The sequence below is a fragment of the Cladophialophora immunda genome (genome assembly GCF_000835495.1).
Source record: "Cladophialophora immunda strain CBS 83496 unplaced genomic scaffold supercont1.5, whole genome shotgun sequence".
In the NCBI taxonomy this organism is placed as follows: domain Eukaryota; kingdom Fungi; phylum Ascomycota; class Eurotiomycetes; order Chaetothyriales; family Herpotrichiellaceae; genus Cladophialophora; species Cladophialophora immunda.
The window spans coordinates 4,462,767-4,488,420 of NW_015622545.1; the positions used below are offsets into that span (position 1 = coordinate 4,462,767).

A 25,654-nucleotide genomic window follows, 5' to 3' on the forward strand; every position below is an offset into this window, starting at 1 on the left:
GCTTTTGCCTCGACGCCAAAGTTGACCATATCCGGCGGCACGGTTCTCCGGGTGATGGACCTAGGACCTGGGATTTCCTCGCCCATGCATCGAACCGTAAGCGTCGAGTACACCATCGTCATGGAAGGGGAGGTGGAGCTTGAACTGGACTCTTCCACGAAACAGGTGATGAGGAGAGGAGACATTTGCATACAGAGGGCTACCAACCACTCATGGAGAAACATGAGCGACACAGAGTGGGCGCGTATATTTCTTGTGCACATTGATTCTGAGAAACCTGTAGTGGGTGGTAAGGAGGTTGGCGCAAGCATAGAGGGCAGGGATGTTTTCTCAGATGACCCATAAAAACTCCTGGTCTCTCCAGAGGTAGCGGAAACCAATCTCACAATACAGACCTGAGCCTGCCTCAAGAAGCTGGAGAGTTGTAAATGGCATCTATCGTCATTGAGGTCACCTTGGCTGTATCTCTCGGTTAATATCGAGGAATGTGTCTGTCAACGAGTGATCATGCAAAGCGAAGTGAACTCAAACAAGCCAGAGAGCGCGGTGGAGGAAGAGGTACAGGTATCATTGGATATCGATGACGCCGGTAAACGTGTATGCAGGTAAAGATGATCTTGGGTGGCGTCTGAGCGCCCGCCCTGGATCCGTTCTCTCATGGCTTCCAAGTTCACTCGCTAAAGAGATGCAAGTCGTTGACCCAGTTCCGCATCCAGCCGTCCTCAGGAAAATTATTCCCAAGAAGTTCAAAGTCTGGAATGTCATCCAGTATAGCCCCGGCGCCTAGGTTGCTTGGTGTTGGCGTGAACGATTGCGTTTGGACATAGACCATGTGTGACATATTCAGATCTGCAGAGTATACATTCTCGGCAGTCGGGCCAGGCCGCAATGCTGTGCTCGCCGAGGGTTCAAGCGCGGTAGTAATGCGGTTATAGTTTTCTGCAATGTCCGCTCCGTACGAATCGAACAAATCCAGAGGGGAAAAGGACAAAGCATCTGCCGATGTGTTGGCGTTGAGCCGCGGCATTGGAGGTGCTTCCTTGGATACCAATACCTTGCGGATCTCCTGGATGTTCCGTAAGTTATTTGCGGCAGATGGTCTGGTCGACGCAAGTGTCCGAAAACAACGCTCGAGTGTGTCGAGATTGCCCCTGGATTCTTCCCGCAGCGATGGAATTCCAAGACAAGAGAGCTGCGGAATAGTGGTGACAAGCAAATGCCATGCAAAGCCGGAACTCAGAGAACAGGTATGCCCCCGCAGCTCCATTGCTTCAAAAATGCGGAAGCTGATGTTTGATGCCACAATAGCCGGTGAACTAGCCGGGGGGACGTAGAAGATTGATCGTGGACGATAAAGGATAATGATCGTGGTCAGCAGGTGTATATGTAACTGAGCCAAGTCGAAAGAATATGGCTTTGCGGTCCCATCTACCTGAATAAGTCGGAGGGCGGGCGGCAAAGATCGAACGAATTCCAGCAGTCGGAGGCCTACTTTATTCTTTTCTGCCGGTGGAGGATCGTTCTGCCTAGTCAGCAGCTGGCATAGATCACACAAGATCTCCGTGATAGCAACATAAGATACAAAGATCTGCGCGCGAATATCACTAGGGTCCGGAAAGTCGTATATAGATGGCGGTTCGACACCGCAATCGGTAGGGTTGACGATTCGTGGACGGCCATGAGCGGATGACATGATACTGTCCCTTGCCTGTGTGAAATAGTCTCAGTTAGTTTGTGAACGACTCTTCCGACGATGTAACGCACGTATAACGTCCACCAAACTCTTCGTCTGAGCCCCTCCTGGCTATTACGCCTGGTTGACTTCATATTCAGGCCCATCTGCTGAGCGAGACCCAGCGCATAGTTTCCCCAGAATCTTGGGTGGTCAGTGGAAATGTCTTTTGGCGCGGCCGGCGCATAGAACTGCACCAAACATAATGCTGCAAGCAAATTGAGCGGGTTTCTCTCAGCACCGGTGTCAATGATAGCTTTGATCCGACGATATTGTGGATGGGCTGGAAGGGTCATGTCACTTTTGGGCTTGGTTGAAGCAGCAGCTAGGAGAACGGCCTGGAGAACCAGCAACGAGGGTACCCTCGAGGATGCGTCGGCGGGGACAGTTCCATCATCGACAACCGGCATCCAAGTCCAGCATTTTTTGTAGAAGATTTCAAACAATGCTTGACGGACGGGAATCGACGGAAGTTCGAAGGCGTTGTAGAGTTCAAGGACTTTCATGTCGCTCTCAGTCAAGGTATGCTCATGTGGCTGGCGACCTCCGTGAGAGTGGTCAATCCCCGGAAAATCGTCTCCTAGGACAGCGCGGCGCGAAAGGTACGACGAGTTGTAGAATTCGTCGACTCTTGGAGACGAGGCTGCTGCGACTAAGTCAATCGGGCTCGGAGCTGCGACGCAGTGGTGGATGAAGAGAAGCGGTGCCATGCCGGTGTCGGCACGACTCTGTGCTGGTGACGGGGCGGCCACGTCCCAGTTCTGCGGTTGGGGGTTATTCTGCTGGTACGCAGGACTCGATACAGAATTCCGAACATGGCTCGAGATTCTGGCTCTTTTATCCGGCTGTGGTCGCTGCTGACTGTGATCTTTCCGCCGCCGTAAACGGGGTCTAAGAAAGGTTATGTTCTGACCCATGTGGACAATGCTGGCGCACTGACTTGCAAGTGAACCCATGCTCAGCACAATTGGAACATGTAACAGATGTGCCGGTTATATCACAACGTACTATCAGCGTCAGCACTGGGCTTGGCCAAGGTATCTTTCTAGGCTCGAGGTGTGGAATCTTTCGTACCTTTTCGCGCATAACAGGCTTCACACGCACGAGCATGTTGCGGACGAGGATGGATACTCGTTGGGTCATAGTTTTTGAACGTAGCCATATCCTAAAGACAAGACACTTCCGTCATTACAGTGTCATATTCTTGAGCCTGGCGGAAACAACGGATAGAGGCAAAGAAAGAAAAATCTCGAGTGAGAAACGGATCTAGACCAAAGATGCGGAGTTGGTCGATTGAGTCAGCCTCGTGCGGAGTTTGCCAACTCTTTCACCTCGGTGTTAAGGGAGACCCTTCCCGGCCCCCTATGTTCGTGGACCCACCTTTGTATCCGAGGCTGTTATTACTTTCAACATAGAGAAAATGTTGATCGCAGGTGGGTGGCTCCACTAGACACGCCAGCGAGGGAATGTATACCCAATCTCCTCTGTCACACAAAGAGGTACTTCCAGAGAACAATTTTTGATACAAGTATCCTTACAGTTTTGCCTTGAGTCCATCTTCCTCCCTGCTCGGCTGGAACTGCTTCCACATCTGCCTCGTATTCACCATCATGGGCCAGAGATGTTGCATGTGGTTCATCTCACTCTTTCGAGCACCGTCCAGCAGTGCCTCGTACGGGGTCTGGTCGCTTCTTGCCAGCGCACTGTCGAGCTCAAACTCTGTGAAGCCGTACGCGTTGATGATATTCTGCGCATGCTTTTCTGCCACTTCAACAATGACTGCGTCGTAAGCCATACGCAATGAAGAGCGTTGATCAGATGTCAACGCGAGAGGTGGACATAGCACTGCATGAGCCGACGTCATGATCGAGAGAGAGAACTAACAGAGGGACAGGGAGTCAGTGTCATTCCCAAGTCTTTGGGAGAAGATAAACATACGAGTTGGGCCAAGGCGGTCATGGCTCCCTTGTAAGTTGCACCACTCGGGATACCGTCAACCACTTCCCAGAACCCCTTCCAATATATGAAATCGCCATGTGCCATTGTCAATGCATGACATGCGTAGCTAGTATCCCGACCCGCGTTTGTGTCTTCGATGTGTTGCCGCACAAGCACAACAACCCGCTGTTCGAGTATAAATCTCTGTGCATCACGCTCAAGCCATTCTAAAGGCGACTTAATACAGAGTGGCTCCGGCGCTGTGGTGGCGCGCAGGAAGGAAAGGTATGAGAGCGAGGGAAGCGAGGATTCAGTGCCGCTGTAGACGGGTCAGTATAAATCTTGAAAGGATACAAATGAGGTTAGAGTACGCTTTGAAGTGCTTCAGAATGGCTCTAGGGACTTGCTGCGCCACAACGTAGTTGTCTCCTTCATAGGTCACAGCGTTGATGGAATTGGCGTACATCCGACCGAAACCCGAGAGAGCACTGTAACCATGGCCGCCACAAGCAATTCGACATGTTTCCACCCCGTATCCTGTGATCTCGGTCGAGTACACTTTAGCCCCCACCGTTTGGAGGTGGAGATCTTCTAACTGAGAGGTGTCGTCGGTCCTCAAGTAGTTTGCTGTATAGTCATCATATGCGCGCTTGATAGCTTGCCCGACGACGACGAGTGCGGTGGCCTTCGAGGGGTGTCAGCAAGCATATATTGTCACTTGTCGATCCAGAATCTTACCTTGGCAAGGAGTGGAAGCAACCTATACCGCACACTCGCATAGTCGAAGACAGGGTTTTCGCGACCATCCCCGCTCTTCGAGAACTGCTTCCTGAAGGTGGTATAGTGATACGCCACAGCCACGGCTTTGAGCAGATCCCAACCTGTGATCTCGGCCATAAGGGCACGTACTGTCACCATCGAACCATAGGAGTGTTTGAGATTCTTGGGTGGGACATAAGTGCCATCTCGGAGAACCTGGGCGTTTCTGGCCAGCATTTGAGAGCGAGGAATGCGCACATTGTGAAACTGAAGCGCACCGTTATCGGTGCCGAGCATGCCCTGGAACGCTTTTGGACCGAGCTCATAAATCTCACAGCCGGGTATAAGTTCTTGAGTGTCAAGGTGACGCAACTGGACCAAGAATAGATGGTTGCCATAGTCCTTGCCTTTGAGGATCAAGCGAGCCACAACGATGCCATGTGTAGCCCATACACCAGTCGCGCCGATCCAGTACTTGGTGCTACTGATTGTGGGCGAGTTGATCAAGAACTCGTCGGCCTCTGGATCAAAAGTTGCCGTGGTTTCAATGCCTTTGACGTTTGACCCATGGCCTAGCTCGGTCTGACAATACGACCCGAAGATTTCGAATCGCTCCGCCTTGGGAATCCAGATTTTCTTTTGTTCATCCGACATTTGACGCTCTAAATTTGACATGAATACTAGGGATGTACGTTAGTCGGTCGGATGAAAGTGATATTCTGCAGGGCTTACTCCTAAATTGTGGTTGGACTGGCAACATATTGTCTGTCATTTTGATTGCTTCCATGAAATGGCGATGAGGCCAATTATTCTGGAACTTGAGTCTGATGAGCTCACGACTCTGCAACGCCGCGCGAGTCCACGCATCTTTGCGGGCCAACGATGGAGGAGTGACGATCTTCTTGTCAAATATGGGATTGCCAATAAAGACTTTCAGCAGGGCTTTCCTTCTCTCTAGTTTTTCCTCCCCTCCCCAGAGGAATAATGTGAAATCCGAATCTTCGGGCTGAACTGGAATGCTTCGAGACATAATGGGAGACTGTTTGTACTCGGACTGCCGGCTACAAAAACTACAAGTCAAGATGAGATTATATCATTTCCTGATGCTGGTTACTGCCGGACTCCAAAGTCCTGGTACTTTTTTGGCTAGCGAGATATTGTCCCCGCCACTACCTCACACTGGACGCCTGGACCGTTTACCGTGGAGTATGAGAACCGGGGATATCCAAATTTGGTAATACCCAGAACCTGCCTCGGCGTTTGCATATTTCGATTTTGATGTTCTCCGCACTCCAACGATGGACCGAGAGAGTGATTCGGGTAATCTGCGGACACTCTGGAGAACCCTCCGTGGCATTTGGTAACCGGAGACTGAAAAGAGCTGCATGGGAGACGACAGAGTAACTTGGGCTTACAGCAAATTCTCAGCGTGAGACAGTATGAGCTACCAGTACCTCACAGTCGAGCGCAAAGGCGACGTATTCATAATTACGTTAAGAAAACCTCCCGAGAATCGCCTCAATGTTCCATGCTGTCAAGAGCTTATCAGAGCCTATCACTCGATTCAAAAGGAGCTGGGCCAAGATGCTGAAGGGGCGGTAGTATTGACTGGCAGCGACGCCAAGTTCTTCACCACGGTCAGCAAACATGGATCAAATGCCCTTGCCCTGCACAGCTCTAACATCTTGCTAGGGACTTGATCTTGACGAACGAGAAGGCAATATTTTTGCTTCAAGCGACGGCTTCTATCCCGTAAGTGAACCGCCCCCTTGCTCAAAGGCAATTCTTCTGACGCGAACGCCAGCTTCTGGCCACCATACTTGACTTTCCATTCCCGACTATAGCGTGCATAACAGGCCACGTCATGGGTGGTGCTTGTCTTCTTACCCTCGCTCACGATTATCGGGTGATGAACTCGCAGCGCGGATTTTGGCAGATGCCTCCTGTCAATGCTGGTCTACACCATGATGGCATGGGTTCACTAATTCGACTCAAGCTCGCTCCCAAGGTTGCGAGAAAGGTGCTGCTGGAGGCGCACAGGTACACCGGAAAGGAAGCACTGGAGGATGGGATCGTGGATGTTGTTGCCCCGCCGGATAAGATGCTCGACGAAGCGATTAAGATCGCAGAGCAATGGAAAGGCAAGGCGAAAATGGGAGTGTATGGGCTTCTGAGAAACGAACTGTGGGGTCAAGCTCATTCTGCATATCAGGCAGTGAGCTACGTCCATTCCAGGCAGACCTCCAGAGAGCCAAAAGTGAAGTTGTAAAGATGCCTTCAAACAATGTCCGGGTTCAGGGAATCGAAAGTCGAGCGACATTTTCTCAAGTGATTTCACCCCAGCACCCAGGAACTTCTATACTCTAGAGCCTACTCTCACGCTTTTTGGAGTCCCAGCGTTGCACGTCGGGATGTCCTTCAGGAGGGAATAGTTCCTGGACAAGCACCTTCTTAACGACCTTCCCCGTGGCGTTCTTCTTGAGCTCATTCACGACACGAAGCAGCGTCGGCATCTTGTACCCGGTCAGCGTCGTTCTCAGGTCATGCCTAAGCTTGTCTAAAGTCAAGTCTCGTGGTGCCTAGACTCGTCAGCTTCTGCATACACGGTTCACCTGTCGAGTCTTACATCTGGTTGGAGGACTAGTGCTGCAGCAACCCTCTGACCAAATTCCTCATCCTCGACGCCGACCACCATGGCCTCGGCAACGTAACCGAGACCCAAAATTTCCCGTTCGATATCCAGAGCGGATATCTTATAGCCACCGCTCTTGATTACTGAGAATTGGTTAGCGCTTGTACGGCGTATCCCATAGAGTTGCTTACTGTCGATTGAAGCTCGACCCAGGATGAAGTAGTATTTTCCTTCACGCCGGGCAATATCGCCTGTCTTGAAGTATCCATCAGCGTCGAGCGCGTTCTCCGTCGCTTTCCTATCGAACAAATACCTGTATCCGTCAGTGAAGCGCTGAAAACGGCTGGACATAAACAGCGTACTTGGAGAATAAGATCGGGCTTCGCATGAGCACTTCTCCTTCATCGCCGTTGGATAGTTTAAGGTCGACGCCTGGTGCCTTCTCGCCGACCGAGCCATCTGGCACGCCTTCTGACCGCGGAGTCACTGTGAAAGCATTGCCAAACTCTGTACCTCCGTAGCGTGTCAAGATCGCTCGCCCTCCTCTTAAATTTGTCCACTTCTGCTGGAGGGGCCGTGGTAGGGCTGAAGTCCCACACAGCAGAGCACGGATTTCATTGACGCCTTTGATGTACTCCCCCAGTTCCTGCGGTGTCAGTTTTGATAACCGCTGCTCATAGTATGCCATCAAACGCATGTAGATGGTCGGCACTCCTGAAAAGAAGGCCAATCCTCCCTGTCGAATCCGTTCCCACGTCCATTCAACGTTGAAACCACCGCTGCGGAACTCGATGCAACCTCCACAGTACAGGAAAGGAATCAGAGTGACGGTTACTCCCGTCGCATGATGCACAGGCAATACATGCAATACCACATCCCCTTCCCTGATCCCATGCTGGTCACTGAAAGAAGCCGCCACGTCGTAGAAGAAGCCTCTTCGCTTGACTCCTCCTTTGGGAGGCCCACTGGTGCCCGAAGTGAAAATGACCAAGCCTGACTTATTCAAGTCAAAGTATGGATCGGAGGAGATTTGGATCTGGCTTGGATCCAAAGGCTTCTGCATAATATGTGGAGTGATCTGAATGGCGCGGAAGCCATCATTCTGCTGGTTGCGGACTGCAGATTCGAGGTCTCGTCCAAGCTGTATGCTGCGCTGTGCGACAAGGACAGCCGAAGATCTTGATTTGGTCGCATAATATGTCGCTTCCTTTGTAGGAAGATCGGGGGCTGCATCATTTAGCCTAGAATCACGCCTGTGTTGAGCAAAAGCCACTTACAGATAGGTACAATAACGGCACCCAGTGCCATCAGGGCAAAGAAGCCCACCACAAATTCATAGCCGCCAGGACCAAGTAGATTGATGAAGACTTCTTCATCTCGATCAATCTTCTGGACAACAGCACGAGGCAGCGTTTGTCTCAGCACGTTTCGGAGATGGAGGACATCTGTTAGGAGTTGAGTGTAGTCGGCCGTGTACCCGAAGGTAGTATCCTTGACAGCGACGAGGTTTGGCCTATAGGACCAACGTAACAAGCGCCCGAACAAGAAAAAGTTCGGGAAGACCTTCGGGCCTTGGTGCTTTGGTACCCATTGTGCTCGATCGTCCGGATAGTCGACACGATCAACGATAACGGCTGAACCACCATCCAAGGATATCTCTGCTGGATCAGCTGATCGTATTGACATCCTGGCGATATTGAACGAGTCTGTCTTCAGTCGGGGTTGGCGCTGCTGCACAGGTACAGGTCAGGAGACAGTCTCGAGTTTTTGGTGTCAATCAACCATGCAGTATTTGAGTATCACCTTTCTCTTGGCCTTCAGCCTTGTGGCTTAGAACAAACATCAAAGCTATCTCCGTGAGGGGTCGATTTATCTTGGAGAGTCTGCGATTTCCTAGGTTGGCAATCCCCGAATAGAATCTCCCGGAGGGAACAGTGTTGGGGAAACAAGGTACTAGCCGGTCAAATTCCGTCGCCAGGACCCTGTGCATCTGGGGCCCCATATGGAGACCGCATGGATGCTATCGCCGCCACGTTCCCCAGGGGTTTATATGAGGGGGTTGACCGACTGACTGATTGTGGTGTGACCCTTGTTTCGCAACTGCCCCTTGCAAGAAATCGTCGAGGCGTCTTCTTGTGGCAATTAAACCAGGGACGTGATCCATATATTGACAATGTTTGGGTGGAAAGAGGCGAAGGCAGCCGTCGAGGCTGAGGGTATCTACATTGGAGGCTGGGGCCTGCGAAATGCTGTTTGGCCAAAGCGGGTTGATGGCCACCATGGTCAGCTCCCCTCAAGCTGCGTGAATGTTGATGAAGAAAAGCTTACCCTCCACAGCAAGCAGTCAAGATAGGATTGAGCATGTTGCAGCAGTCCAGGACTGGGATAAGGACGAAGAGCGGAAGCTGGTGAGGAAGCTTGATGCACGAGTCTTGTTCCCTTGTTGTATCATCTACTTCCTCGCGTACCTGGATCGGGCGAACATGGGATTCGTGAACGTGCTTCAAGCTGGCAAACCGAGCAGCTTCGAGGAGACCCTACATCTCGAGGGTTCGGATTTCAATTGGGTAAGAAGTGCCATTGCATGTTTCGAGCCTCTTGAGCACTAACGAAGATGCAGGCTGTATCCGTCACTTATTTCATGGTTACCGTCCTCTTGATTCCGTCGAATCTGCTGATGAAGAGGTTCTCTGGAAAGTTTTACTTTCCCGTCATAATGATTCTCTGGGGCACAATCGTCATGTGCATCGGCGCAGTTCATAGCAGAGCCGGCTTGCTTGCTGCGCGGTTCTTCCTGGGGATACCCGAGTCAGGCGTCGTACCAGCTTCGATCATGTACTTTTCTTTCTGGTACAAACCGCACGAACGAGCATGGCGGATTGGTATCTTTCATGCCGCAAATGCTCTTGCTTCTGGAGTAGGGGGGTTCCTAGCCGTCGCCATCGACCATGTAAGTCATCGAGATATATTCCTACTAACACGCATCTTACTGACGCAAAAAGCTCAACGGAAAAGCCGGACTCGAAAGTTGGCGCTGGCTATTCATCATCGAGGGAGCTATGCCGTGAGTCCTGCCTGCCTTTCTGAAAATCGACATGTTGAGCTGAAGATTAACTATGCCGCAGGATTGTGTGCGCAGTCCCCGTTCACTTCCTCCTACTTACTTTCCCGGAAGACTCGAAATCATTGACTGAGCGAGGTAAGCAGTACTATACCCGCCTGATGGTGAGATATCTCGCTAAGAACTTCAAGAACGTTACATTGCTGTCAATCGGTTTGGCCGTGGAGCCACTCGAAAGACGGACGTCACATGGGACTGGCCAGCCTTCTTCAATGTCATGTCTCGACCATCAACATACGTTTTCTTCGTGTCATACCTTTGCTTGCTGATTGTCGCGGTGGCACTCGGGACATTCTTACCGACCATCCTGAAAGTGGTAAGCAATTATCTATCCCTCCATCCCAAGAGCTTCTCACTGAGTGTCGCAGTTTGCCAAATTCAGCAGCACTAAAGCAAACGAATACAGCTCATCAGTGTATTTCGTGGCAATTGTCGTATATGCTTTCTGGAGCTGGCACTCTGACTGGACTCGTGAGAGAATCTGGCATTATATCATCCCGGCAGCCATGGCGATTCCGTGCTTCGCCATTTGGACCCATGTGGCCACACAAAAGAGCTTTGGTGACATGACGCCGATTCAGCTCTATGGATTGGCGTACCTCGGAAATATGGTCTCAATCGCGCAGCCAGCTGCTTTGGCGTACCGCACGTCAACATTGTACGGGGCAGCGGAGCAAGCCATCGGTGGCGCTACCGCCGTTGCTTCGCTGTCGATCGCAAGTATTATCGGGCCTCAGGTAAGGAGCAACCATTGTCACAGCGTCGACGACCAAGGGGCTAATCCACGCAGATTTTCCCGAGCACAGACGCTCCATGGTACTTGCCAGGTTTTGCTGCTGCGTCTTCCACCATTGCCTTTACTATCATCAGCTTTGCAAGCTTGCCACTGTGGCTGCTCTGGGAGGCCAAAAGACGCAAAGCCAAGACTGGACATGCGATGCCTCTACGTGCTATCGAGGATGCGGAACACAGTACTATCTCGGCGGCCAATCTCGCCCGCCTTCACGAACAGAAGGCAATGGAAGAAAAATATGCTCTGGATTTAGAAAATCCCCGCCATATTGAAGAGATCCCCGATACCAAGGTTTAAACACCGGTTCGCACTCAAGGATATGAAGGAGCATGAGACAACTTATTTGCAAGGCCACAGTCACCCCCATCTGAAGTCGCTAGGGAAGGGGCTTTATGTGCTTCCTATGGACGACTCTCACTTGGATATCTGTTGAAATCTACTCCAGGAACGCCAATCATGGCTACTCGGAGATCATACTCGTAGTGTTACCAATTGAAAGCGGTAGCAGAACTCGGGAAAACCATTTTTCCACACCACATTGGATATAAACCCATCAGTACGGTCCTCAGAGAGACTATTGAGAGAGCCGACTATTGGACAGTTATTAGGGTATAGCAAGATTATTACTTTCGTCTCACGCTGGCACCGCTGATCTCTAGAGAACTCACAATCACATGTATTCACAATGCCGGAGGTAGCATTACGGGACTTTCCCCCCTACATCTGGCTCACCGACTGACATGCACCGCCCTGACAGCTTTCTGGCATTATGAGGCACGTTCTGGACTAGCTGATAATCCGAACTTGGCGGGACCCACTGCCGGGCTCGGATATTACCCGTTTTGTGAAATCGCCTTCAAAGAACTCCATTTTGACTTGCTTTGGTGAACGCAGAAGGAAAGCTGCTCCACATTTTATCAGGCTCATCGCCTGACAATAACTCCTCCGAGAAAATCAACTCTCCGGAATCAGGTGAGCCTGACCGGCGCTCAAAGACCGGTCTTTGATATACTACTGCTACTATCGCAATATTTATGTTAGAAGTTATGGAAATGTGAACTCCATTTACTTCTAGCTACAAAAGAGTCACGGGATAAGCCAAACTTCCCACAGACTTCAGCCAATCATGGATAACCCAAGGGACTGGACCGATGGGCTGAAGCCTGCCGCGCCTGGTGGAGCTACTGTTATTGCCAGCGAGCGAAAGCGATCGGACATCAACTTACAGCAGCTGTCTGAGCACCTGATGGGGTCTGAATATCTCGAGCGCCAGAGACGAGTATTGGCCATCTTGGGAAAAGAAAAGATATTTTCAAAGTCGACCCAGGCAAACCTTTCGCGGCCTGACAGGTACAAGCTTGGCCTGGCTCGCGGGAAGCGTATGAGACAGCTACAAGACACGCATGGCTGGGACGACGATGACTTCTTGATGGCCGAATATCTTGTGGACGACATTCAACCATACCATCTCCACATATCACTCTTTACTGCTGCAGTTCGTGAGCAAGCGAGCGATGAGCAGAGGGCTTACTGGATGCCCAAGATCGCAGCGTGGGAAGTCATCGGTGCCTATGCCCAGACTGAACTCGGCCACGGCAGCAATGTGCGAGGGCTAGAGACTGAAGCACGGTGGGATCCGACCACGAAAGAATTCATCATTCATAGTCCCACCATCACGGCCAGCAAATGGTGGAATGGGACACTGGGCCGGACAGCAAATTATGCGGTTGTCATTGCCCAGTTGATGCTACCGGAGAACGGCACCTACAAGTCATACGGACCGCACCCGTTCCTCGTCCAGATACGCGACCTAAAGACGCATCAACCCCCCCAGAGTATTGTCGTAGGCGACATAGGTCCAAAGTATGGGTACGCTCCCATGGACAACGCCTATTGTTTGTTCAACCAGCACCGGTAGGAAGGATTTACCCGTCTCCTGCGTCAAGAGAGCCTTTCTGGCTGATAAAAGCGAACAGTGTCCCCCACAGTGCCATGCTGTCCCGACATTCTCGTCTCGACCCAGAGACCGGGGTCTACATTAAGCCTAAGAATCCATCTTCGGTCTACGGCCAGCTGACTAGAGGACGCTCAGTCATTGTCATGAATGCTCGTCTGGTGTTGGCCCGCGCCGTGACGGTAGCAGTACGCTATCTGTCCATCCGACGCCAATTTCGTGACCAGGATAATCCGACTCAGCCGCTGGAGACACCTGTCCTCGACTATACCACGGTGCAGATCCGGATTTTGCCCCTCTTGGCAACGACCTTCGCCCTCCACTATTCAGGTGCTCATATGCGCCAGCTGTACGAACGTACACGAAAGAACGATACTACAATTGATACCGTCGATCAGGCTGCTCTCTCAGAGCTTCACAGCACATCGGCGGGTCTGAAGAGCTTGGCCACCACGCTCGCAGCAGACGGAATCGAGATCTGCCGACGCTCTATGGGCGGCCATGGATTCGGCGGTGGCACGGGCCTCGTGCAGCTGAACGCGGACTACCTGTCAAAGCCAACCGTCGAGGGTGACAACTGGATGATCACACAGCAGGTTGCACGGTATCTAATCAAGAAGGTAAAGGAGCAGGCACACGCACCTGCGAGTCGGTCATTGAGTCAGACCGAGGCGCACATCAAAACGTATCTCTCCGCCCAAACCCGGGAGCCGAAATTTAACGTTCTGAAGAGCGATCAGGCGATCGTGGATGCTTTCAACTGGCGCATGGCCTGCCTGGCCTGCCGGGCATATGATGCTCGAGAGATCCAGAAGAAGTCCTGGAACAGCCTGCTCATCGAGTTCCACAAGCTGAGCAGGGCCTACTCCCAGGCCATGCTGGTGTCGAATTTTTACTCGGCGATAGCGGGCCACAGCAACGACATCGCGCTTCTAGATCCGCCGACCCGCTCTGTCCTACTCGACCTCTTCCGGTTGTTCGCCCTTCACACCATGGATTCGGAAGCTCGAGACTTCCAGAACTCGGGCGCTGTCTCCTCGGAAGACCTGAATGAGTTGCCCGCGCGAGTGCTGGAGCTGATGGAACGAATAAGGCCACACGCTGTGAGGCTCGTGGATGGATGGGCAATCCCGGATTATCTGCTTGACAGGTCGGTTTATTCCACTAACCATATCTTGGAGAAGAAGACGCTGACAACTGAAAAGTGCCCTGGGTCGCTACGATGGCCAGGTCTATGAAGACCTCTTCCATCGCGCACATGTCTTGAATCCTTTAAACAGGGTGACCTTTAACCCCGACTACAAGACCGACGAGATTGTCATGGGAAGCGGTGATGCAGGGCAGATCCTGGCCAAGCTGTAGATATCCAGGCTAACCAGGGGCAAAACGGCACATTGTGATAGGCACTTGAAGCACCGCTTCATTGTGAATTTGTGAGCGGGGTTGGACCAACGGAGTACAGTAGTATTGGTCATAGCGGGTGCAAAATTTAGGACGTTGAGCGTCCCAGTCCCACCGCACAGGAGAGATTGTTGTAAAAGATAAAGAAGTCAGTATGGTGCCTCAACCTCTCTAGAGATATCGTACTCACTGAGTCTGTTATTTGAATCATCTACTCTTGGATTTCCCTTGCGCTGCTGGACGCGACTAAGAAGAGCCACACCATATTATCTTGTTTTTGGTGGAATCATTTCCAGGGTATGACTTTCTACCAGAGGCCTGTGGACTCAGTACTGGTGCAATTTAGGGGTTATATCACCTCTGTCTCTCACCTAGATCAGCTCTGATTGGCGACCTGTATCCTGGACACCCCAACTGGGTTGTGTGCCGTCGCGCCGCCTACGTCAGTTGAGCCCCGTTGCATCCCGGGCAAAGTTGGAGAATGTTCGAAAAGTGGCTGGTGTGGAGCCTGGAATCTTCTACAGGGGGCGATAGCGACATCCAGGGCTTAGCATAAGTATTGGGCAGAAAACGTGGAGGGACGAACTGATCCTCATATCGAACTTCGTTGATCACAACTCTCTCCAAGCACCATTTTACCCCCACAAAGAAAATTCCACAACAAGGCACAGTGACAGAGAAGTCATGACATCGAATCAGCCACCACATTCAGAAAATCCATCTGCGAAAGGCAAGGACGATGGTCCGACATCGTCAACGCCGCTCGCGCTGCCCGCCCCGCAGGATGCCCCTACTTCAGCGACAGAACCATCGCAGACATTCAAACTTGACGCTCTGGGCCCGCTTGTCATTAATTCAGACGGTACGCTCTCGAGAATTCACAACTGGGCCGAGATGACCGAGCTGGAGCGGGAACGCACCCTGCGCATTCTTGGGAAGCGGAATCAACTCCGAAGAGAAAACGTTCTTGATTCTGAGGCTGACCATGTCAATGCCGAGCCTGGGAAGCAATAAGTGGACACACGAGATAGCAAATTCCGAGATGGATGATGTTACAGGACTCAAACCAAAGGGGCGGAGGGAAACCCAGTATCGTCAGCGTCATGAGAGTTTGAGATCCAGGGCAGATGCTGAAACCAATTCAGGGCAGGCGATAGCGGCACCTGCAGGCCACGAGGCGATGGCTAAAGCTGAAAACAAGCTATTCAGGGATGAGATGGCATACAGGGCGAACATCGTCTTGAGAGCAACAGCGAGTCCCCACGGATTCCGTGAAATACAGACGGTGGCAACCAGCAGGAACAAGATATGCGACAGTCCCAACATCAATGTCGTCGAATGAATCACGTTTGGTTTGAGACAGGGGTGTGTACGAGGTCGTTTGCTGTGTAACGATCGCGATAGCACTGGAACCACGGCTTGGTGACCGAGGAGGACTTGCTTCCGAGAGGTGGGTTTGAGAGCAGAAGAGGGGAGAGATAGCCTTGGTTATCGACAGTTCCAAACTCGGTTGCGTGACGGGCAGCCGCTCGAGAAGAATGTTGCTAGTTATACTCGTCCGCTAAAGGAACCTCTATTGTTAAGTCGATGATGTAGGCCCCCTCGGCAAATTTGACAGCACCGGCGAAAGGGCCGTAAGCCCGAAGAAGGCCAATTGGAAGAACGTCCTGTGAGACACCAGAAATCATTCGTCCTGTTGATTCCCTTTAGCTGGCAATTAGGCTAATTCCCGGCCGTTTACAATAGCCTTTGTCCCCATGAGTGGAAGGGCGTCCAGCGTGTATATCTGCCATGGGCGATCTCCACTGATGAGATAGCTGGTCCTGGGATGCTTGGTCAGGTCTCTCACTTTCGAGCGACACTTCTTTCAAAGTAGAAAAATGCCTGGAAAGATCAGCGACTGGTCTGATTACTCCTTGACGGAGGAGCAGAAGCAGCATTGGATGGAGCACGGGTTCATCAAGATTGAGAACTGTTTCTCTCCCGAACTTGCTGAGAAATGGACCAGCTCTATCTGGACCAGGCTTGGGGCCTCTCCGGACGACAAGTCGACGTGGCCCACGGAGAAGTTGAACATGCCCGGCCACACTGTCATATCCGTGAAGGAGCATGCGCCCAAAGCATACGCCGCAATGTGTGAGTTGGTTGGCGGAGAGGATCGAGTCGCTGACTGGTATGTATTCTGTCCCGGCAGCAGCCAGTTCTACCAGATGAACGAGCTTTCACGAATATGGGGGGATCCATGTCCGCGCCCCTATTGATTTGTCAACTCTGCCACAGGTGCAAATACTGGAAAGATGGCTGGATTCCCAACCTGGGCAAGCCCGAGTACAAGGAGTCGGACCCATTGGATATGAGGACACTGGACAACTGGCACTGCGACGGAGACTGGTTCACCCACTTCCTCGATTCCCCCGAGCAAGCGTTGTTGGTCATTCCTCTCTTCACCGAAATCAAACCCAAAGGCGGAGGCACCGTCATCTGTACTGATGGGATCAAGCTGGTTGCTGAGAAACTGGTATGTTGACGGCTACTGCCTTTGGCGTCTTCGCGACTCAGTGCTCTTTTCTTACGGCGTTTGGCTCATAGTATTCGCTGCCGCAAGGTGCCACACCGTACCTAGCGCCTCGAGGAACACCGGAGATCCCCAAATCCAACCCCGAACGTCGCAAGCTGTGGAATTCATGGGTTCAGGATCGTGGCCTCTGTCGCGACGAGTCATTTCACGAAGCCACCGGTCAGGTGGGCGACGTCTATTTCTTGCATCCTTTTATGTTGCACTCGGCGTCGCGGAATCTCCTTCGGAGCGTCCGAATCATTACCAATCCGCCCGTGGCGTTGAAAGAACCGTTCAACTATAACCGCCCCGATGGAAAATACAGCCTTGTCGAGGCCAAAACATTGAGGGATCTTGGTCGACCGGAAGGCTTGCCTGAGTGGAGGATTACGGGACCAAGGGAGCTGCTTCCCAGTGCCGGTGGCCGGATAAAGGTACGAGAGTGCTTCAATGCAGACCTTCCACCACGTTAGACCCACACTGACACTTCTTCTGTCAATCCAGATGCAAGAGGAAATGAAAAGGAGAGAATTAGAACGCCTCGAGAAAGCCGGGATGCCGATTCACACCCTAGAAGGATCGAGCGAATATGGTCTTGAGTATTATCCATCCTAGCTGACCCTGGGACGGACTCTTTAACAAGAAGAATGCTTGCCCCAAGCTTCGCAAGGCCCATTCCAATGCTGTAATAAGAGTATACATGTGTTTGTGAGTATCCCTCTGCATTTAGTGTTTTCTCAACTCTTGATATGATTCTATTACGGCCCAAGCATCTCACCATTCCAAAGATGTGGCTTTCGATGACTCTTCTACCAAATCAGCATCAGCAGCATTTTGCGCAGCCTTTCCAGCCTTTTGATCCAGGCTCTGCAGCTTGGAGAATAGACTGGGTCCATATCTCTCATATGTGCTGATCAGCCCGCCTTCGGCAAGTAGTTGTTCCTGAATGCGATCGAGCCTGAAGTCCCAAGTCCGCCCTTGACAATGGATCTGTCGGTTGTGAACATCAATCATCACCTCTTCCCCTTCTTGAGCGAGCCGATAGAACTCATCGTCCAGGAGTTTGATTCCCATCAAGCCATTGTTGACTTGATTTCGCTGGTAGATGAAGGCGTACGACTTTGCAATCACCGCTTGTATGCCTGACCACATCAACGCCTTCGGGGCCTGTTCCCGAGAAGAGCCACAGCCGAAGCTCTTCTCCGCAACAACGATCGAGGCACCAGCCTGTGCACGATCATAAAACTCTGGTCTGGTATAGCAAAATGCACCACGGGCAACCTCTTCTTGGGTGAGGTGAGAATGGCATTTGTCGGTCGGAATGATGCTGTCTGTGTCAACGTTGTCTCCGAATCGCTGCACCCGTCCTCGAATCGACTCAGGGAGCGATGGCGGTGGCTTCTCTTCTGTTGATGCTAAGTCCGCATCTCCTTTCGTCGGGCCGGCAGCAAGAAGTTCCGGCTCGACATATTGCGGTGATGCTCGTGGTTCTTGCGCACCATACCTCCTCATGTCGTCGAACTCGGCCATATTGATCTTACCAAGGATATCCGTGGGACTTTGCAGGGACATGGAAAAGCTGGAAACGGCTACCGTTGCCGCAGAAGTGATGTTGGCGATTGACCCGGGACCCATTCGGTCACGGTAGTTTCTGTTCTGAGAAGACAGCCACACCTCCCCTTTCCCGGCCTTGTCGACTCCCATTCCCACGCAATAGCTGCATCCAGGTGCGCCAATCTCGAAGCCGGCCTGCTCATACACCTCCAAAAGGTTCAATTCCTTCAGCCTGTTGATGATGGAATTGGAGCCAGGGGTAACACGCCGCAGTCCTGGAGCCACGGGTTTCCGGCCTTGAGACATCGCCTCCTTTAACACCAGCGCTGCCAGTATCAACTCTTCTTCAGTTGTGGTGCATGCTCCTATGAAGACACCCTGCAGGTGTTGAAGCTGCTGCTCGGCTTCTGAGACGGGAACGACGTTATCCGGAGAGGGGTAAAGCGCAATGAAATGCTCCAGCTCCGACAAATCCACATCGAATGTTTCAGCATACTGCGCGTCATCGTCTGGCCGGAAATACAGGCTGTCCGATTTATGGCGCGGATCCCTTCGACGTTGGATGTACTGCATGGTTACTCCGTCTGGAACAATACAAGCACCAATACCGCCAAATTCAGTCGTCATGTTTGCGATGGCGAATCTTGCATCGCACGACAGGTACTGAAGTCCTTCACCGGTGTACTCGACGAGTCGGCCTGCTGCAACAGTGTTTCTTCGGAGCTTACGCATGACTCCCAGAATAACGTCCTTACCACTGGTCCCAAGCGGTGGTTTGTTGATAAAGTTGATACGGACAATCTCTGGGACCTCGAGATAGGTCTCCCCCGTGACAAGCTGCAAGATCATATCGGTAGCGCCCACGCCAATTGCGAGACTCCCGAGTGCTCCAGCAGATGAGGTGTGAGAATCAGCTCCAATGACAAGCATGCCAGGTTGACACCGGGAGCGATAATATTCGGTGTGCATGATGGTGGTGTTGTGGCCAGCATAGTTGTCTCCGAGGTCCATTTCTTTGGCAATCTGGTCGCACGCCTCGATGAGAGACTTCTCATAAGCCCTGTGATTCACCCGTGGATCCACGACATGGTCCCCTGCCAGCCAGAACCTGTCTCTGCGGCGAATGCCGGGGCGTCCCATCCGCTCATAGTTTTTGTTCATGCCAAACCAAGCAACTTCAGATGCCAGAAACCAGTCTGGAGCGACGCGAATCACCGTCCCTGGCTCCACGTATGGAGTCTCAAGGCCGAGAGCATGATGAACCAATATCTTCTGGCATGCAGTCATCGGCCGCCGGTTGGTGTGGTCCATGGCGCTTTCGAGATCTAAGAGACAAAGGCGGTGGCTTCAGTCACAAGAACTTTGGCCCGACAAAAACGGTGTGAACCTGAAATATCAATTTGCGAGTCACAAGGTAGGTGGAGGTCAGCTGCGTCGTCGTATCCCCTGTGTATTCCAATCCATAAATTCAGAAGTGGTTTCGATGCTGCTATGCCACACGGGACAATTGCCGAAATTCTCGACGCACCGAACCCACATGAGCGGCAGTCGCTTCCAACGATTCCCCTGGTAACCAGCACTTCGACTTGAGAGAGTTGGAGGTATTCATGTCCAGAAGCCCCACTGGCGAGACTCTCTCCGCTCGGTAGATGCAGGACAATATGCAGAGAAAGTCGGTGCTGTATGGGTCAAGCGAGAAGTTTTTGCACGCGACGAGGACACAGGTCCATCGGAGGAAGCCCTGGCATTGGTGGCATTGGAGCCACCGGCCAGATTCCGGACCAGGCTCGCCGGAATTCAAGCGGCTGGGATGCTGCCCCTGGTGTCCGATCTTACCCCGGATTCATGGGGCCCAGACTGTTGGATCAATATATTCAACGAATGGATGCCGTTCTCATGTACCAAATCTTGCATACTGCACTGCCATACCACGAGGTCTCCACGTTCTAAAGAGGCAAGATGATCAGCGAAGGAAGAAACAACCATCTCATCGACAACTGGAAATGTCTGATTATTTGCTGTGCGGTCAGCATGGCCAATTGCCAATATGGCTTTGGTAAGGGCTTTGCCAGGACAAGAATGCATTGTACAAAGCTGAACTCTTTGCAGATACCGCTGCAGTCGCCGGGTTCCAGGCCATGATTGGTTTCCTCGAAGTCTTTGGCTACAAGGATGCCAAGGTCAAATCGGGCTGGAACATTGCCACGAAACCTCAGCAACTAATTTCCAGCTTCCTTAACGTCGGTACCATCGTCGCGGTGCTCCTCGGCGGTCCGTTCTCCCATAGATTCGGTCGCAAACCGGCGATCTGGGTTGCCGCCGTCGTGTCGATGGTGGCATGCGGCGTCCAGGTCGGAGTCAACAGTCTTGCAGGTCTCTATGCCGGTCGGATCCTCCTGGGACTGGGAAATGGCTTTTTCATCCTGTACTCAAACACATACTGCGTCGAGGTTGCTCCCCCACAGCATCGGGCATTCTTGGCCTCGTTCTTCGGGTTTTGGGTGAACCTTGGGAGCATTCTCGGAGCCGTTGCCGACAACTACAGCAAGAACCTGCACAGCAGATTGGCATATCAGATTCCTCTGGCTTCGTTGTTCGCGATCCCGTTTCTGCTCAGTATCTTCATGTTCTTCGTCCCCGAGTCGCCCCGCTGGCTTCTGTTACAAAACAAACCAGAGGAAGCTCGCAGGGCACTGGAGAGCCTCCGAGGGAACTCGCTCAAGCTCGAGCTCTTGAACGAGGAGTTCATCGAGATGCAACGAGGAATTGATCAAGAAAAGGAGCTGGCGTCGACAACCTCGGCCTTGGACATGTTCAAGGGCACTGATCGCCGCCGCACCATCCTCGCAGCTGGGGCCATTGCATCGCATGCAGCGTCTGGAGTCTGGTTCACCATTTCGTACAGCACGTTCTTCTACCAGATGGCCGGCATCGACAAGCCATTCCAGGCCACCATTCTGCAGAATTGTCTCGGCTTGATCGGCGCAATGTGCGGCATGTTCCTCATGCACAAAGTCTTCGGCCGCCGCTCCATGCTCTTGATCGGCTCTGCCGGCTGCTGCATTTGCATGTTGGTGATCGGTCTATTGAGCCTTGCTGGGCACGGACACAGTGCTGGTCAAGCCCTTGTGGGTTTCGCACTCATGTTCAGCTTCTTCTACAACGGCTTCACTGGGACGATCACCTGGCCGATCGCAGGTGAGCTTGTCAGCTCCCGTCTGCGAGTCTTCAGCGTCGGCCTCGGCACCGGGATCAACTATTTCTTCAACTGTAAGTTTGGCCGCAATCGTCTAACTGAGGTAGACTGACCACTTGCAGGGCTGATCTCGTACTGCACACCATATTTCCTGAATGCCAACAATCTGAATTGGGGGGCGAAGTATGGCTACATATGGGCGGGCTCCAACGCGGTTGCATTCGGTGGGTATCTTCCAGCGCCTCGAGACTCTTTTGGGCTGACTCTAGAGCGCAGTGTTCTTCTTTCTCCTCATCCCGGAGACCAAAGGACGTTCGTTGGAGGAAATCGACGAGATGTTCGTCAACAAGGTGCCGCGCAGCCAGTTCAAGACATATCAATGCGTCTCGTCCGAAAGGGCGCGCGAGATCGCGGTGAAGGAGCTCGATGAAGTTACTAAGGCGGACATAACTGTTCACGCCGAGAAGGTCTGAACGTGAACACTGCGGCGAGCGGATCCATGGCTGTACAAAGTCACATCCCATCGGCACCCACCTTTAATCAGTTCTTGTTCAAACTATGACTCTTCCCTCTTCATCTGGAGCTCCTTGGTCGAAGATTTGATCTTTCCACTGGGGGACTTTCCGCTGTTTGAATTTGCGGAGTTGTTATGGCTACAGCCTTACCTAATCTAGCAGTGGAGCGTACTAGCCCTTTATGGAGCCAATCCACGTGACTAGCTGCTATTCTGTATTGGGAAGGTAAACCAGACCGTGTGCAAATAGTGGGTGTGAACCCTGCCAATAGAAGTGTTTTACGGAGAAATATTGTTCCAGGAGCGATAAAAAATGGAGGACTTCTATGCGCAGTGGGACGTAAGATTGGTCATGACTACCATCATCATGACTTCTATGACTATAATCCTAACAATCATGCTGATTTTGCACTAAGCCGATTTTCTGACCTGCATCCACAGAGCTGAATATGGGATGATGTCCGCGACGGAAGAAGTTCCCGCATTTCGGGCCTGGGAGCAGATTTCCAGTAGTGCCTGAGCTCTCCGACAGGGACACTGGGATTGCATGGTTGTGGGAAAAATCACTAGATTTCTACAGCAAGAGAACAAAAGCGGTGGCGCTGTTCGGCCTCCTGGATCCTTCTCGCACTGACCTCCACGTCTATCGCCACGGGAAATGTGCAGGAGGTATACACAGCGAGATTATGCTATGCTAGCGATTAGCATAGCATATCTACAAAGACCGTGGCCGTCCAGGAAAAGGTTGTTCTAGCCAAAACATGCAGCAGCCGACATAACAAGTTTACGGATCTGAACCTGCGCCAAGGAAATGCTGACGCGAGAAGGATGACAGGTATCAGCAGTTCATTCTTATCTCTTCCTAGGCTACTCATGGGTTGAAGAAGCGAGCCACGATTTCCTAGAGTAATGTTACATTTAAATTTTTATATCTCTTGCTCATTATCGTTCTGAAAGAGGACCTTGAGCTTGGTCAACGCGTCATCGCAGTTGACTTCCATGCTGGTGATAACGTCAACCGCTTCCTCTTTGGCCATGATGAATTGCAGAACGATCCAGAAGTGAAGAGCATTCCTGTACATGCCTTCAGCTTTCAGGGATTTATCCGAAGTCTGTGAGCGAATAATTTCCCACAGCTGGCGCCATCTTTCCAAAGCGCCCTTGATCTCTTGGGCCATTGGGCTCATGGCAAAATTGGATGGCTTTGCCCCATTGATCCTGCGACCAAAGTTCGTTGTGGGGAGGTTGAGTGACATTGTCATGACACAGGAGTGTACGTATGTGTACAGAACTGGGAAGATGTTAGGCGGCTCTAATTTGTCCTGTCCTCGCAATGGACGGAGACGACAGGATGGTGGATTAAAGTAGTTGACGGACTTACAGTGGATAAGAATGAACAGATCAAATATAGTGAGATCGCAGCTGCCTTCGGTCTCCTCCAACGACGTTCCGTTTTCAGACACGTCTGCCTGTGATGCTGTTGTTGAGTCAGAAGCTTTTGCTTTTCCATCAAAAAGAAGAGCAAAGGCTTGAGACATTGTCAACCGCGGTGCAAAGATGGAGTCGTCCTGCATAAAAGGATGTCGTGAGCTGAAGATAGCTTCTTTACAGGGTAGATCATTGTCGAGTTCGCCAAGGGTTATGCGGCAGGGGTAGTTTGAATAAATTCTCATGGCACAATCAAGCAAAGCGATGACTGATACAGTTCTGCAACGGATGCAATCAGCAAAGGCTAACGACGGAGGTGGAGGACATACCGGATCTTCGTCTCTTTCTGTAGCCAAGCGACTTCTGAGATGCGATCGGACGGCCGGTGACGAGCATGATGCAGCTGCATGCTCCGAGCGACCTGGAGAAACTGGTCAGAGACGATCTAAGCAAGCTTGGGAAATTCCGAACATTTATGACGTCTCCGAGTCGGGATTGCATTGCTCGTCGTTTAGATCCCCGTGAGCCGCCCCAATACTGAGCAACGACCATCAAATAACCCGCCTGAAGCTCTTGGAAAATCTCCCAATCGCGGTCCTGTTGAAGAGACTCTGAAGGTGTGGGCAGGGAGTCACCTTGTATACATCGAGTGACTTCAATCTCAAAGGAGAAAATTTCTGAATCGAAGACCACCAATTCCGCAACGTCAACCAGCCGCTTCGCGGCTAGCCTTTCGGTCTGGTCTCTTGAATACATAGCACCAATGAAGACCACGCTAATGACCAAGCCAACTGGAACTTTAGCGGGATCGAATGACGGTCGGTGAATGATGGGGCAGTTCAGGTGCCAATTACGAAAGTAAAGCGAGATGAACTTGCGGATCTTCTCCGAGGTCAAGAGGAAATTCAGGCAAGCAGTCAGTTCTTGACGAGATTTTTCATCCAAGGCCAGGCACCATAGCTTGTTGTAGATTGCCATATTCAGTGCTGAGACATACTGCGCTTGATCCGAAGGCTGCTGCGTCGAGCTGGAGGGCGTGGAGCCAATCTGGGCCTCTGGTGATATCATGGATGGGTCGTAAAGTTCCAGCTGCAGTTCAGTATATGAAGGGGAGTGAATTAATCCAAACGGCCCTGTCCAGAAGTCGAGATACTGATCGTCTATCCCCATAGGTGTCTGGAACATCCCGGAGAAGTCGAAAGTAGCGGGACTTTCATCTTCCGATTTCGCATCAACGGCGTCGTTCTCCTCATCCTCCCCTTCTTCATTTTGTTGGTGGAACTGCAGCCCTCTTTGCCGATCGTCGCAAGGCGGAAGGTTGAAGGTCTCTGTGAAAGTGTCGGTACCACCGTTCAGGAGTGCTTGAATCGATACACGGTCGCCGAGGGGGCCTAGCTTTTCGGCAACTGGGACCATAGTCAGCATCATCGCCAGTCGGTTTCCCATGTGTGGAAGATCGAACTGCATACTCGACTTGTCGCGCAGAGAGTGTTTTTGGCGACATTGTACTTGTTTCTTCTTGCAGGGTGCACAAGGATTGCCTCCATCACAGCGAATCTTGGAGGAAATGCACTTGGTAGAGGTCAGCTAGATTGCACGGCGCAGGTGTTGTTTCCAATGTAATCACCGTCACACAGGCATGTGGGCGTCGGCCCTTGGGAATCGAGTTGGGGACGTCTCGGTCACCCCGCCGTTGACAGTGGCTGTAATGGGTTTGGAGGCGATCCCTGCCAGAGGCGTCAGCAGAGAGACCGTGTGGAGAGGTCACAACAATCGTACTTGCGCGAGAAGTCTCGAGAGCAGAAAATGCAAGAGAACGGTTTGGCTCCGGTATCTCCACAAGGTACATTAGCGGAATTGCGCAGCCTTTGCAACGCAACTCACGTCGGGTTTGATGGCGCTTCAAGTGTTCAGCGCGCGAGAAGCCCTGCCCACACTCCACGCATCGGTAGCGCTTCTCTGGGGTGCTGGACACGCCGGTAGTGGTTGTTGTTTGCTTGATACAGGCTGAGGAGAGGAGAGCCTGGTTTCTGATCAAGTCGTGGAAGTTTTCCATGGTCGCAGCCGGCGGCCAA

General features: G+C 51.9%; 6 protein-coding genes across 6 annotated transcripts; 4 read left to right on the forward strand and 2 right to left on the reverse strand.

Annotated features, from left to right (window-relative positions):
• Positions 1-493: 493 nt before the first annotated feature.
• Positions 494-2,946, reverse strand: PV07_09638 (uncharacterized protein). The gene is made up of 4 exons (XM_016396912.1): positions 2,807-2,946; positions 2,673-2,739; positions 1,765-2,623; positions 494-1,708 (listed from the first exon to the last, which is right to left on the reverse strand). Exons 1-4 carry the CDS (start codon positions 2,892-2,894, stop codon positions 671-673), a joined length of 2,052 nt encoding a protein of 683 aa, XP_016246768.1. The 5' UTR covers positions 2,895-2,946; the 3' UTR covers positions 494-670.
• A 9,155-nt stretch (positions 2,947-12,101) lies between these two features.
• Positions 12,102-14,386, forward strand: PV07_09639 (uncharacterized protein; the record flags this gene model as incomplete). The annotated part of the gene is made up of 3 exons (XM_016396913.1): positions 12,102-12,889; positions 12,952-14,079; positions 14,135-14,386. The coding sequence occupies 3 exons, from the start codon at positions 12,102-12,104 to the stop codon at positions 14,289-14,291; spliced, it is 2,073 nt and encodes a 690-aa protein (XP_016246769.1). The 3' UTR covers positions 14,292-14,386.
• A 628-nt stretch (positions 14,387-15,014) lies between these two features.
• PV07_09640 (uncharacterized protein) lies at positions 15,015-15,344 on the forward strand (the record flags this gene model as incomplete). The annotated part of the gene is made up of 1 exon (XM_016396914.1): positions 15,015-15,344. One exon carries the CDS (start codon positions 15,015-15,017, stop codon positions 15,342-15,344), a length of 330 nt encoding a protein of 109 aa, XP_016246770.1.
• Positions 15,345-16,210: 866 nt separating this feature from the next.
• On the forward strand, positions 16,211-17,502 carry PV07_09641 (uncharacterized protein; the record flags this gene model as incomplete). The annotated part of the gene is made up of 4 exons (XM_016396915.1): positions 16,211-16,503; positions 16,611-16,848; positions 16,920-17,321; positions 17,392-17,502. 4 exons carry the CDS (start codon positions 16,211-16,213, stop codon positions 17,500-17,502), a joined length of 1,044 nt encoding a protein of 347 aa, XP_016246771.1.
• Positions 17,503-20,400: 2,898 nt separating this feature from the next.
• Positions 20,401-22,110, forward strand: PV07_09642 (uncharacterized protein; the record flags this gene model as incomplete). The annotated part of the gene is made up of 4 exons (XM_016396916.1): positions 20,401-20,497; positions 20,551-21,711; positions 21,760-21,861; positions 21,914-22,110. The coding sequence occupies 4 exons, from the start codon at positions 20,401-20,403 to the stop codon at positions 22,108-22,110; spliced, it is 1,557 nt and encodes a 518-aa protein (XP_016246772.1).
• A 967-nt stretch (positions 22,111-23,077) lies between these two features.
• Positions 23,078-25,635, reverse strand: PV07_09643 (uncharacterized protein; the record flags this gene model as incomplete). The annotated part of the gene is made up of 6 exons (XM_016396917.1): positions 23,078-23,442; positions 23,533-23,858; positions 23,909-24,000; positions 24,051-24,985; positions 25,049-25,151; positions 25,207-25,635. The coding sequence occupies 6 exons, from the start codon at positions 25,633-25,635 to the stop codon at positions 23,078-23,080; spliced, it is 2,250 nt and encodes a 749-aa protein (XP_016246773.1).
• Positions 25,636-25,654: the final 19 nt, after the last annotated feature.